This window comes from Carassius auratus, chromosome 30 (genome assembly GCF_003368295.1).
Source record: "Carassius auratus strain Wakin chromosome 30, ASM336829v1, whole genome shotgun sequence".
NCBI lineage: Eukaryota > Metazoa > Chordata > Actinopteri > Cypriniformes > Cyprinidae > Carassius > Carassius auratus.
Window position 1 is genome coordinate 2,120,834 of NC_039272.1, and position 14,983 is coordinate 2,135,816.

At 36.9% G+C, this 14,983-nt stretch overlaps 1 protein-coding gene across 1 annotated transcript; it reads right to left on the bottom strand.

The window, feature by feature from the left end:
- Positions 1–1,397: 1,397 nt before the first annotated feature.
- mtnr1c (melatonin receptor 1C) lies at positions 1,398–13,729 on the bottom strand. The gene is made up of 2 exons (XM_026210730.1): positions 13,089–13,729; positions 1,398–2,598 (listed from the first exon to the last, which is right to left on the bottom strand). The coding sequence occupies exons 1-2, from the start codon at positions 13,282–13,284 to the stop codon at positions 1,709–1,711; spliced, it is 1,086 nt and encodes a 361-aa protein (XP_026066515.1). The 5' UTR covers positions 13,285–13,729; the 3' UTR covers positions 1,398–1,708.
- Between the last annotated feature and the right edge of the window lie 1,254 nt (positions 13,730–14,983).

Below are 14,983 nucleotides of genomic sequence, written 5' to 3' on the forward strand. Positions count from 1 at the left end.
AAGGTTTTGAAAAATATAGTTTATTCTCAGATCTCATCTTACTGAAGTGCTTCCTTAAGTAATAATTTAGACATATTTCAGTCTGGGTTTTGAAGTTTACTAATGATATTTTACTTTCCCTTGACTCTGGTTCTTGCTGCATTTTAATCATGCTTGATTTAAGTGCAGCATGTGATACAATATATCATAACATCCTTTTTCAAAGACTTGATCAGGTAGCTGGTTTCCAGGGATCTGTGCCGAACTAGTTAGCTTCCTACAGTACATTAAAGACAGATATTTTTTCTGTAAAATTGGGAAATTGTTTCTTATCACAAACTCAAATCTCCTATGGTGTTCTGCAGGGTTCTATTTTGGGTCCTCTCCTTTTCTCCTTATATATGCTTCCACTCAGTTATATGTGTCAGAAACATAATTTATCATATAATTTCTTCACCAACAACACTAATCTGTTTGCATGTCTTCAGGAAATTAAATGCTGGATGGACCTGAATTTTTTTACAGTTGAATAATGATAAAAATGAAATAATGTTTTTTGGTCCAATAACTGTATCGTCTGGTATTGCCAAGCAGCTTGGCCCCCTGTCATCAAATGTACATGAGTGTATTATAAACCTTGGTGTTTTCTTTGATCCTTCGTTGTCTTTTGATAAGCAATTAAGATAAATTGCTAGAATCAAGGGGATGCTTTCCATGAAGGACCTTCTAACAGTAATTCATGCATTGAAAAATTCAGTGTTGGATTACTGCAACTTACTTTATCTGGGTTTGCCTAAATCATCTCTGCACCGATTGCAATTGGTGCAAAATGCTGCAGCCAGGTTATTGTATGGCATTAGAAAACGTGAACGTGAGCACATTACCCAGTACTCAATGGCTCCCGGGCGATTCCCGTGTTGATTTTAAGATTTTGTTATTTGTTTTTAAAGCTCCCCAGTATATTTGTAATCTTCTCTAGATCCTCTAGATCTCTTCTGTCATCTAGCCAATTTCTCGTCTAAGTCCCTCGTTCACATTTTCAAACTAAATCGATTAGTCTTTTGCTGTGGCAGCTCCTAGGCTCTGGAACAGTCTTCCTCTTCACAAAAGATTTTCCCCTTTATATTTTATAAGTCCTCTTTAAAATCTGTTTTTATTCCGTATGTTTTAATTCTTTTTGAGGGGGTGAAATTTTTTTTGTCCCTTTGTATTTCTTTATTGGGTATGTTTTGACTTTGTTTTATATTTGTTATACAGCATTTTGGTTGCAACTCCTGTTGTTTTTAAATGTGCTTTATAAATAAATAAAATAAAATAAAATAAACTAAATTAAAAAGTCAACCTTCTACTTATTTTCATTCCAATTATTGTGCCATTAGCTTCAACAGTAAGGGCACTTTTTACCCTAAATACCATACTTTTACATATTTCTCAGATCTTTGAACAAGATATTTGTCTCAAAATATATTTGGAAATTGTATCGATTCTCAATTGTCATATAACTCTATAAAATAGCATAAAAATTGTCAAATATTAGGTCAGTGTAGTGCAGAATTGACATTTTATTTGCTGAATCAAGGCTCAGCCAAATTTCCTAGTGCATAGTGAACCACGGATGTTTAGGAAAGTGCTGCGGAAAAATAAAAACAAATGTGCATTTTACCCCGCTGTGCCTTTAACCCCTTTGTACACAAATGTTGTGGTTGTTAGTTAAATGGGGGCTGCTGTACTAGAAAAGAGTGTGTGTTACACCACCCTTATACATATTAGCCTCTTTCACATTGTTATTGGTTCCCGCCGGCGACTGTTTACTCTTTATGGCCTCAGTGTTATACCTGGAGCTTTCAGTGAACAGTGCTCGTGGGGTGCAGAGAGCGCGGAGAATCTGTTTGTATTCTTGCCTGAAGTTCTGGTTGAGCAACCCATAGATGACAGCATTCAGACAGCTGTTGAAATACGCCATGAAGTAGCTGGTAACAAACAGCCACTCTGGTACATTCGGCGCCACTCTTGCGGGGTTTATCGCCACGGCGAGCCCGATGAAGTTCAAGGGCGCCCAGCACACGGCAAACAGCACGAACACCACAAACATCGTCAAGAAATTCCGCAGGTCGGCCGCCCTGACCTTCGGATTGGGCCGCACGCGACCTTTGACTCTTATCACCAACGTCCATATGCGCAGGTAGCAGAAAGAAACCACACCCAGAGGAACCAGAAAGTGGATCAGAACAACGCAAACGGTATAGGAAGAACTTGCTGTCTGGGTGAACGTGCAGGAGAAGACGCGTGGGTCATATTTTAGGGAACCCACCAGGAAGTTGGGCACAGTGGCCAAAGCGGTTAGCGTCCAGGTGAGCAGCAGGTACAGACAGGTGTTCTGACGAGAATACAGCCGGTCGTAGCGGAGACTGTGGCAGATGTAGCAGTAGCGGTTGATGGCGATAGCCGTGATGTTGAATACCGAACCGATCACACTCAGTCCCATAATGAACCCGCTCAGCTGGCAGTGCAGGGAGCCCATTGTCCAGCCGTTATGGAAGATAGCGACCAGAGCCAAGGGGTAGGGGTACAGCGCCACCACCAGGTCAGCCACAGAAAGACTCACCACAAAGATGTTACCTATTAATGAGACAAAATGAGCAAGTTAATTAATTCTATTATATTTGAATATTTACATACTTAAATGATATATATGATATTTACTGTAAGTCACTGGGGCTCCAACATCATTGGACCCCATTGACTTTTATTGTTAAAAAAACATATTGATGACAACTATTTTTGTGTTCAACAGAAGAAATAAAATAACAAACCATATTATAATTATACACAAGTACTGGGCAATCCAAACACAAGAGCAAAGATAAATAAATTTCTACTTAAAGGGATAGTACACCAAAATAAACATTCTGTCATCATTTATTCGCCCTTAAAACCAAAAAAGGAGATTTTTGAAAATCACTGCGGTCCAAAAACAGTGGACCTCGGTGGGCAGCATGGACCCAAAACTAAGACATCTATTTTTCGAAAAATAGATTTTTGTGTTCTACAGAAAACAAAACGAAGAAAGAAACTATAAACAATATTACAATTACAGTAGATTATGGGCAAACCAAATACAGCAGCTCAGAAAAATAAACTAGACCCTAACACTGAGACAATTTTTAAAACTTCTTTACATCTTTTGTGCTCCACAGAATAAAAGATGTCATGTGGGTTTGTTAAAAGACATGAGGGTTGAGTAAATTGGGAGAATATTCATTTTTGGGTGAACTTTCCCTTTAATTCAGATAGACCCCTTGAATGTAACTAATGGTATCATGTGATGGATCACACGTGCTCTGCTGTCTGGACTCTCAGTGTCATATTATCTCATAGTCACATTATGTCACAGTACATTTGCATAGAGTTGAACTCTGCTCAACTTTGTTACATCGCCGTCGGTCTCTGTTGCTCATGTCACCTCAAATCACCAACTCTCATTGAAAATGAATGACTTCCGGTTGCTTTGTCGCTCCAAATCGCTGTCAGTGTGAACAGCCCTTCGGGACCACAAAGACTGCTGTGCACAGGATGCCTTAGCCTGTTGCTATTACTCCTTTTCATCAACTTCAGCTTTATTATTGTATGTTTTATTGTATTGTATTGTATTGTAATTTTTTTTTAATTGAACTTAAATTGAACATTTAAACATTTTAATTTTACATGTTAAATCTTTCAAATTTAAGCAACAAATGATTAGACACTACACATGTACTGTATTTGTCAGCATTTATTAAAAACTGGAACAGAAAATGATATTTGAATTGAAGTAAAAAAGACTAATAGTAATATTATAGGAATAGTAGGTCTCTTCACTAACTTTTCTTGCTATGTAATATCAGCATAGTGCATCTCTGAGACCGCATGTCTTTGTCCTTTAAAAGAGTTTGTATGTGAAGGTCTGCGTCAGGACTGTTTGTGGACAGACAGAAAACAGACACCGGTGTATAATTTATAACTCAATTAGGGAGGCGCTATAATAACTATTATCCCTGCAGACTAACATGAAGTCTCCTCACACTCTTCACAACACTCTAAAAGATAACAGAGAATAAATCTTTAAAATAAGTCTTTAAAAGCTAAGTGATTCAGCCTCATGTTCTATCTCAAAAACAAAACGGTCAGACACATCCATCTTCTACAAAAATGACCTCATTTTGTCTGTGCAAAAATGCATTTCTGATTGAATTGCCCCCATAAACCCATGTACAAATCATTCGCTGAATTCAAAAGCAGCTCATTTCTGCAGTTTCAATTATTCTTTGGCTCTACGCATCACCGATCAGGGCACACTTGTTTTGCTCACTATTTTCCATTCATGAACTCTCATTGACTGTTTCCTTCCATCACACTCCATCTCCATTTCGACCCAAAGGAGCCGAGAAGATTACGTGCCAAGAAAACTAAAAATGCTTTACAACTCACGAAGGTCACATTTATGAGTGAAACAGATTCAAACTGCATCAGACCCGCAGCCTTTTGTGCATGTAACACCTGGCATCACCTATGACTTCCACTCATGCAAAGTGTTATAAAGTGTTCAGACTGGGTCACACTTTATATGCACTGTCAGAAAAAAGGTAGAATGCTGTCACTGGGATGGTACCCTAAGGCAAATAACCTAAAAGTTACATCTTATTTACCCCTAAATAATACATAGCAAGAAACTGTTTTGTGTATGATCATTTTCTACTTGAGATTGAAGAACACTTTCAAGGTCTGTTCTGTCTGCAACAAACAGCACACTGTGGTGTAAGAAAAGAGAGAAACAAGATTCAGTTACAGATTACATCAGCCTAGTGAGCGCAACTGCACACTTACACAAAATCGCTTTTAGACAGCCTTAAATCTGTACCTTATTCATCGTGTCACCTTTAGCATCAGAAATGATTTATCTGAGCATTTCCTTTAAATCTACAGTGGCATTTTGACTAGGGCCTCAGCCTGCCAAACATTTATCAACCAGAAGCCACAGCTGACAAGAAGTGTGCTTTGACAAGATCACCATCTCCCGCCATCAGTCTAGCATGAGTCCAATAACCTGAGGCACCACACACTGGACAACAAACAGGGCGGCTTCAGCTCTCTGTGCTAAAAAGTGTATACAAAAATTAGAATAAATATGTATATATACATTTGTTGTGACGATTGATACTTGTATAATAGCTTCAGTTCTCAAATTCTCAAAATCATGAAATACACTTTAAAAGTGTTTTGTTATGTAACCCTAAAAAAGTTATGTTCATTAAAATAAAAATCTAGAGGTGAATCCAGAGATCTCAGAATTGATAGTTTATTAAAATCTTATTATGATGGCTTTTAAATATTACGTTCATAATACATATAATGTAAATAATAATTTTCAGCCAAAATAATCAGTATCATTCAAACTAAAATTACACACATTATTTATTGTTAGAAATTAATTGACTCTACGAGGATTTTAAAGTACCCTACTAATTATTTATCAGTGTAAATAAATAAATAGATTAATAAATGCCTAAATGAGAGAAATTTTTACGTAAATGATTTACTGCAGTCATGAGCTATTCTTTTCATTTAAAATAATCCAGATTTGTAAGAACTAACTTAACTGGTGTGAGAACGTTTTATTTGCACATAAATAGGTAAATGAATTATTGTGTCCTTTTAGTATCAATAAATAAATAACAGACTGAAAATATAGTGCCTTTTTAAATTTAATTCCAATAGGAATCCTCATGAAGTTCTGCTTCTTTAATTATTATGTAAATCAGCCAATCTAATTGAACCATTTTGTACAATTAGAAATATTTTCAAGATACAATTCCCTCAAGGTTGCAATATCTCTTCAGCTGAAACCCTTTTCTAGTGGTGCGCTCAAATGCCTCAGTGGTCTGACTCTGCAGCTCATCACTGAGATCAGAGCAGAATCCTCAATCTAAGCTTAAATCCGACCTCAGGCTTGAAAAAGCAGTTTTAGATTTTTTTTTCAAACAGTCACTGGAAATGGATCCTCTGGCAACAGAGCCCAAATGGTCAGGGAATTGCACACAGGTCACTGCGGGTTATTCGCACTGACATTTACAATGACATTTATATGGAGAGTCAGTGCTTTTGGCGCCGGACAAAGACGTCATTTCGGAGCGGGAAAGTTTTTCGGACAAAAACTAAAAAAGAATCTCTCGCTTAAACAAAGATATAGAAGTTGCAAGTTGTCATTTAAATATAAAGAAGCATTTTAACATTGTTTTACTCTTGATCCCTCTTGGATTTGAATTGCAGTCATCTTGCAGTTGGCTGCTTTATAGCTGCATAAACCTGTCACATGACCCACAATAAAGGGACCATCGGAGTATCAAACCTTTAGAGAGCTGTATTTCAAGGTCTAATAACACCACAAATCATCAGAGATAAGCTGTGAATGCTGAACCTTTCCTCTATCAATGTCTTCCAGCTTGAACGGAGATGCATCTGCTCTTGTTTTTTTATTCCACATCAAGGTTGAAGGACATAAAGACAGTGTAATAATTACAGGCTTATTTTAAAGAGGCTCTTATTCCACATTTGGGAGAGAAAGAGGAAGAGCAGGAAAGAGAGAAGAGCATTTATTTAGTCTGCGGTTCAGATCAGGACAGTTGCTGGGCAGGAGCGACTGCCTGAGGATCACTATAAATCCACATGATTATCCTGGACTGAACGCTTTAATTGGTTTCCTTCTCTACACAAAGAATTATGTTCTACAAGCCTGAAATATATACTTAAGAGCAGCATGTGTAAGTAAGTCATATGGGAGAACATAAGATCAAAACAGACCTTATTTACATTCTTAATATGGTGTTACTGTGCATGATTCATCAGAATCATATTTCATCATATTTAATCCTTTACAGTTGATATCACTGAAGCCAGTGATTCCTAACCAGAGTTAGGAAGAATCTGATAGGAGGGTAAAGATATTTTTCCAGACAAGCGTCTTGTCAAAAATATCCAAATTCATTCTCAAACTTTACTCTGTTTCAAACAGAAGATAAACTAAAATCTAGTCTGAGGAAAGCTGGTTTTGAGGTGTCAGCATGTTCTGAGTTCCATCTAGATGTTTGGGCTTTGGAAACGCATACAGTGCAGACTTCTTGCAATGCTGAGAAAAGACCAGAACAGATTTCACATCTTTGTTGCAACTTATGGCTTCATAAAACTCACATTCTAATGAAATCTGTTTTTTTTTTACTTGTGATCTTTGCAAAATGATGTATATTGAGAGAGTTATCTGTAGAGGACATTTGAAACATGCCATATTAAAACAAAGAATCCACAACAAATGTTAAGAATATATCAAATAACATGCCACAATATACTGTGATCTTTCCTAGAAAATATCCCAGACTGCATCAGTACCAGTGGTGTTTGATGGACTGAAGCAAGGCTGGATGTGCTTATGCAACCTTCCCACACACACATGTATGCACAATTACACAGATATGCATGTCCTTTTGCTTCCTATTGCTCTATTTATATAAAACATATGTACAATATGTAATTAATTTAATTCTTAAATGTATACAAAATATAGATTAATTATTATATATTTGTGAAAAGCAATGAAATGAAAGAGTGTTTTGATAGTTAAAGATTTCTTTGGAGAGAGATGCAACATTAAAAAAGCCGAAAGACTTCACTGGACTTTAACTTTTTCTAAATCTGGCTGTGTACGGAAACAAAGAGGAGACAATTCAAATGCAATTACCTGTTCTGTTCCTCAGTACCTCTGTGAGCCAGTTCGAGGTTGTCTGTATAGCTGTAAGAATGATGTGATCTGGCTGCGTCTGTGCTGTCATAAATGTATTTAATGGATAGTCTGGCTCTGCTAGTCTGGAGCATATTTTTGCTGGAATTAGCTGATATTGAAATGCATTTTATAGGCTTAATTTAATACACAGATCAGGCTGTCTATTATAACTCTGCACACCTCATCTTTATCTCTCGCTCCGATGTCCAGGATTATATGTGTGGAACATTCAAATCTGCCAACTATCATCTGGTAAAATTATTGGATTATAAATTTCATTAGACACTGGTGAGATACCACCAACATTTCTGCTCTGAAAACACATACACATGTACAACTGCAGCCTTAGATACACATGTAGGGTTATGTACACACAGACCCACATTACCTTTAAAATTCCAGCTGCATAAAAATATCTCAGTGGAAGCATTGAGAAAGAAAGAGACAGAGAGCAATCGAGAAGAAAAAAAGATGTGAAGGACATGTGAAGGTTAATGCAATACAAGTTATGGGCATTGCATAATCTCTCTTTAAAGTAGCGATTAACTATAATAAAAAAAATTATAATAAATAAAACAGAAATCATTTTAAAATACATTTTAATTAAATAAATTTCAAATCATTTTAATTAAAAACGGTTTACTCAAAATCCTGTTTACTAAAGGTGTATGAAATGTGAAGAATGTTTAAGTTGTGTAAGAACGGTCTTGTAACACTTTACAATAAATATTCATCTGTTAACTGTATTTAATACATGAACTAACATTAACAACGAACAATACATGTGTTACTTTGTAAATGGTAATGTTAATACTGTTCATTGTTAGTCCATGTTAGCTCAGGTCCATTCAATAAACATTAATCAATTTTAATCAATTTTTACTGATTTTAATAATGTATTAGTAAATGTTGGAATAATGATTAACTATAATAAATAAATGCTTAAGAACTATTTTTCATTAGTAGTTTATGTTAGCTAACGTGGTTAATAGTTAAAAGTCTATATTTTGAAGCAGTGTGTGTGTGCGCCAGTGTTTATTCGTATGCATGAAAAAGAAAGAATGGGAGCATTTCCCCCCTTCATTTCCATAAGTACTTAATGCTGAATTATTCCTGTACACCAGCCAGTCATATACAACAGCCAACCATCCTCTCAGGAGCTCTGCCAACAGACGGATCAAACCCACTCCAGCTATCTAAACAACATCTTCATACTGCGATATGCAAATGATAATGTTGTTCTATTATTATTAAAAATCTATTAGATTTCCAAGAGGTCATTTCAATTTGTAGTGAGATACTCTATTGGCTGTTGAACTTTCATCAGAGTGTCCAGTGAGAGTGTCCAGCGGTCAGACGGTGGAGTTCAAGGCTGCAGCTAAAGCCAGAAAACATTACCATTGCCATCAAAGACTTTCACGGTCACTGTAATGCTCCATCTCAACAATTACCTGCACACATGCATTCCAGTCTAATTCAAACCATTCAGATCAGAAATGGCCATATAAGAGCATTAACATGCCTCAGTGTGAACTGGAGACACATTCAATTATGTTGACAACGATAGATGTGTGTGTGTGTGTGTGTGTGTGTGTGTGTGTGTGGATATTATGTGAGGGAATGGTGCAGTGAGGCCACACATTCTCATTGCATTAGACTGATGTATCATTAAGACAATTTATAGTCCATAACAAACACAAAATTGCAACTATTTTTCACATTTTCTAAAGAAGTGCAAAAGTTGCTGCCAGGATGCTAAGGGTTAATTTGTGGTGGCTGTCATGATGTTGCTATGCAGCTGCCATGGTGTTCTCTTCAACAAGCTGCACAAATCAAGGTAGAAATCATGTTTAATGACACACCTGACCAGCTAATCAACGTGTTCAGGATTATTTAAATTACAGTCAAGTGTGACGGTGTAGATTGGAAGTGAAGTCTGCAGCCCTTCAGGAATACAGTTGACAGCTACCCTTAACTAGAGTAAGGGCTTGTTTGTATACCTAACTTTAAATTTAAGCAACAGTATGCTTGCCTTAGCAAGAGTAGAGAATTGTAAAACTGTCATGCCATCCTTCACATCTGTGAGTATTACTACACTGAGAGTAGTTTATTGGCTCTTCTCTGAAAGCCGTCTGCCCATCAGGAGCCCTGAGTGTGTGCCAATGCCAAACACCGCTGCTAATTCAGGTGAGGTGTAATGGATGAACTGCAGTGTGCTGCTGCCGCTAATGGAGACACCATAATACAGAAGTTGACAGAAAATATCTAAATGCCCTTCCATCAGACGGTAGCAGTGCCATTTGAATCTCTGAGGGCAGTCTATTTTCGATAATTGAAAGAAATTATTACTTTTATTCAGCAAGGATGCATTAAATTGCTCAAATGTGAAAGTAGAGACTTTTGCATGGAACTAGAAATGGAAAAGTTACTTGTACTTGAGGGTTGCAAAGGAGTGGAACATTTCTGGTAAATTTCTGGAAACTTTCAAAAAATTCTGAAATGTTTTTTTCGAAACTTTAATGGTGATTTTACATTTTTTTACAACCCTACTTCAGCACCAATCAGCATATTAGAATGATTTTTGAAGTAATGGCTGCTAAAAATTCAGCTTTGCATCACATTTTAAAGTATATTGAAACAGAAAACAGTTATTTTCAATTGTAATAATATTTCACAATACTGCTATTTTTAAAGAATTTGTCATCAGATAAATGAAGCCTTGGTGAGCATGAGAGACCTTTTTTATACTGGGTTTTAGATGATTCAGACCGGTTGAGATGCTTGACTTGGGCAGATCTAATACGTGCCAGAATCTCCTGAACAGCGTGTGGGAACGCCAACTGATGCTGGACATTAAAAAGCTATCAATCAGCACTCTAGTCTAAAGACGGGCCAGCAGAAGGGGGTAAGAGAGTATTGATTAAACCCAACTCAGGCTGCCAGAACTTGCACAGCCCCATAACCGAACCTGACATCTATAGAAACAGCCTCAGCTGAGAGAAAACTAAAAATTAAAGAGAGGAATGCAGTTTTGAGTGTACTTGTGCCAAAATTCTGAGTCATATATCTTGACATATTAGTGCAGTTTTTTCATTTTCATTTTTCTTCTTAATGCAGTAAGTACAAGCCCATAGTCAACATTTTGACATCAGTTTATCATTATATTTTAATAATAAATAGATTTTACGTTTTTATTTTTATTTATGGATGAAAAAATACAATATTGTGATACACTGTTTTTTAATGTATTGAACTGTATATAACCTTATGATGTAATGTTACCATTATTATTTTTATGGTTAAATGTACTGATTTTTTTCAGTGTGTTCAGCTGTCATTCTTAAGTACAACAAAGTGTAGTTTTATTATTTAATACTTACAACAGCATTACACGATCACATCTGTTTGTCCTTTACTGGTTAAAATGCTTACTAGGAATAAAATTAACCGACAACAGCATTTCCATCAACAAATACAAAATTTGTACTTTAGCTGTGGCACATGCTCACAACACATAAACAGCCTGTGTCATGTCCTGATCTCACCTCTTGTCCTGTGCTTAAAGACATTAAAGCCTATAAATAAGAATATAAAAAACAAGCACTGAAACTGCACAAACAGATCGTTTACCTCTTTCTTCCTGCCATCAGGCACAGGATTGTTCTCCAGAATCTAACATTGCACACTGTCCCTAACAGCCAGTGCAGACACTGATCATTTTAAAACTAAGCATCTGGTGTTTGCCCATCTCTGTCAGGAGCAATGCTGGATATCCATTCTTTTTGCAAACATACAGGGTTGCACATCTACTCAAGTAGCTCATGGCTCAGGGCAGGCTGGGAAAACACCCCATGATCTGAGGCAGCAACATTTCGACAACCTGCCAAAATAGTTAGGAGTAGCTGAAGAGATCTGAATATGAAAAGAGAACACTAGCCATACTGAACCATTATTTTCTCATTATGATTGATGTGCATCTTATAATTCCCTTTCTGTGGATGCCGACATGGACAATTAACCACCGTCTTCAAATCATGAAAAATTCTCATCTCCCAGAGCGCTTTAAACATGTGTAAACAGCACACTCTTTAAAATAACTGTTCCAAAAGAGGGCTTTCATAGTGATGCAATAGAAGAAACACTTTGGGATCCTCAGAATCAATTCCAGAATTTTTTTCTTAGTGTGAAGAACCTAAAATTGGAACCTTAAGCAATGGAAAGGTTACATGGATGTTAAAGGTTTTTCACGGAATCATAGATGCCAATAAAGAATCTTTTGGGTTCCTGTCTGCCCAGCTCAGATCATGGTCATTCTCATTCCTATAGTACAGTGTAATCATATGAAAATAATCCTGAACTCATGCAGTGAAATCAATAGAGGTACCTACCTCTCACAAGCAGGACTCCGCTCTCTCGCTTTCACCTAAGATTACATGCAATAATAATTCTAGTCAAAAAATCAAATTCGGGACATTGACCATGTGAACTCCACTGCACAAAAGGTCACATTTTCAACCAATGAAGCACTGATGCTCTTATCTTATTTTCAAGTATGCTGTTTAACATAGATCATCAGGTCTGACACAAACCTGTGGAGTGATAATGTCAAGCAATTCTCAAATTCATTATGCCATTAACTTTTATGCTGAATATATTATATGCAAAAAAAAACTATCATATTAGAAAAAGCAATACAGGAAAATTTTCACAAAAGGTCTCTGTACATCTTTCTGTACATCTTGGTATGTATGAGCACTGGAGAGATGTATTTTATGTGAATGTTGAAGTGATCGTGCCTTAGGAAACATTCTCCAGACACTTCTTTGCACAACAAAAACACGAAAAGTAACTATGCCACTCAACATCTTGTGTTGTTGCACAACATTAAAAAGACAGCCATGTTTTGCTGCTGTTTCTTATGTAATTCTGGAAAAAAGGGTGCATCAAAACATTGGACACACAGAGAAAAGCATGTGGCCGTTGTTTTGATAGATATAACATGAAAATAAATTCTATGTACCTTTGGTTTAATGTAATTAAAAACCACTATCAACTGAAATAAAATATTATTTATGCCAAACTGACACTAGCAACTGGGAACAACTAACTAACAGCCAACATAAATATCCAATGCTGCTTTACCTTAAATACGTTTAGATGCTTTTTAGCTAACCACGGTTACAGATGCATAGGCTACTCTACAATTTTTTAATTTCCCATTTCTCATTTTTAAAAATGTAATCTCATCTAAACATGTGTGATGTTTGCAGAACATTATAGTTTCTGTATCTATTCACACCTGCATTCCTGAGTTTCTTGTTCCTGTACACAGACAGGATGACCAGCAGATTTCCAACGATATCAGCCACGGTGGTGAAGATGAGCACGCCGGCGAGGGTGGCCGCTACCCCGGGAGACGTGCCCCTGGCGGGCAGGCAGTTGTTTCCCGGGGATAAACTATCCAGACAGCTCAAGTTCGCCTTCAGCAACTCCATTCTTAGAGAAAAGCATAAAGCCTCATTAAAGTTTCTTCTTTGATCCACTCTTCCAGGAAAAAAGGCAAAGTTGGAACGCACCGGTATTCACCCTCCAGAAAATATAACCAATCCATTTCACTTCTAAAAGGTCACTGAGCACTTAAAAATCGAATGCTGTATAAAAACCGTTTTTACATAACTTCAATAGCACGGCAACTGTCACAGAAGGATCCCTTCGAATTTCCCAGTAGCTCCCATTCAGTTCAAATGCATGTTTGGTAGTCGGCGCATTGCCAGCCCCACAGTTATCCGGATTGTCAGTCACCTCGGATCACAGTGACTCACACACACTCCGGGCTGTTGCTCAGATGCCACACACACACACACACACACACACCAGCGGCAGCCTGCGTCGCATCCCCGCGCCGTAGCCTCTAGGTCTCCGTTCCAGCGCACAGTCAGATGTGCAGCTCCAAACCGAGCCGCGATTAGCGTAACGAGATTGGGATTCAATCTAGTCCACACCTCTGCAAAGGGTGTGGAGATATATATATTATAGGCTACATACAGATATTCTATAATATAGGTAAAAATTGATAGCCTGAATGTACTGTAAGTCGCTTTGCATAAAATCGTCTGCTAAATGCATAAATTAAATTAAAATAAATATGTATATTAATATATTTATACATTTAAAAAAAATGGGGGGGGGGGTAAACAGAAAAGTTAGCGAAGCAACCTCGCGATGGATTAAAGTGGTAACCATGGCAACAGTTTGCAGCCGGAGCGCTTTCAGTAAGGATTTGTATAATTCAAATGTATATACAGCACCTTATCGTTTTACCATAGACTAAAAATGACTTTGGTTTTACTTACCATAGTAAAAATAAATAGATTATTTTTATTTTAAACAGGTTGTCTAAAAAGACCGCTTTTGGTTAGAGACGCCCAACCTCCACAAACTGCGCACAAAATTAGATATTATTTTATAAGCTGTTGTTTAATTTCACATTAAACTCAATTCGATCTATTTTTACAGAATTAATTCTACAATTTGACGAAATTAGAACATTTTTTAAATATTTTTTACAATTATTTGTATATTTTAAGATCGAATTAAGTCAGAAAATATTTAAGTGATACGTCTAATATGCTTTTTTTTACGTCCTATAGGCTGTAAAATAATATTTTCTGCTTCACACAAGTAATTAACCCCGAAGCCCTTCAACCAGCCACCCACACAAACACACTTGCTGCAGCATGATGTTAATGATCTCATTGTCATTTGTTAATTTAAAACAAATTTACAGATATTTGTGAGGCTGCAACAGTCAAGCTGATGAACAATGGCAGGCCAAGTATAAACAGTGGCATCCTGACATGAGAGCTGAGAGAACAGAAACAGAACAAAAAACAATCTGTAGCTAAAAATAATCCTCCACATTCAATCTCATTCTCATGCATATTTACATTCACACTGGTGTAGCAATAGTGTAGCTACTACAATTTGGTAGCGAGTGCAAGCTTTATGGGAAACGTGTGAGAGAGGCTATTGTACCAATCACTGCAGTGCCATCTGGGGAAATTAAGTTATGCAGTTATTTTATAATGCAAAAAAGGCAGTGAAGCAGAGGACAGGCATCATAAACAACCATGAGCTCATGCCTGTAGGTGTCTCATGTCTTGTTTACAATTTTATGCCATGAATTTCTGTCTA

Bases quoted from the DNA above. Each gene is read 5' to 3' on its own strand.
- mtnr1c (XM_026210730.1), bottom strand. From the start codon at position 13,284: ATGGAGTTGCTGAAGGCGAACTTGAGCTGTCTGGATAGTTTATCCCCG. The intron at 2,599-13,088 runs GTGTGAATAGAT...TCTCATTAATAG, and splicing joins CAAGAAACTCAGGAATGCAG to GTAACATCTTTGTGGTGAGT.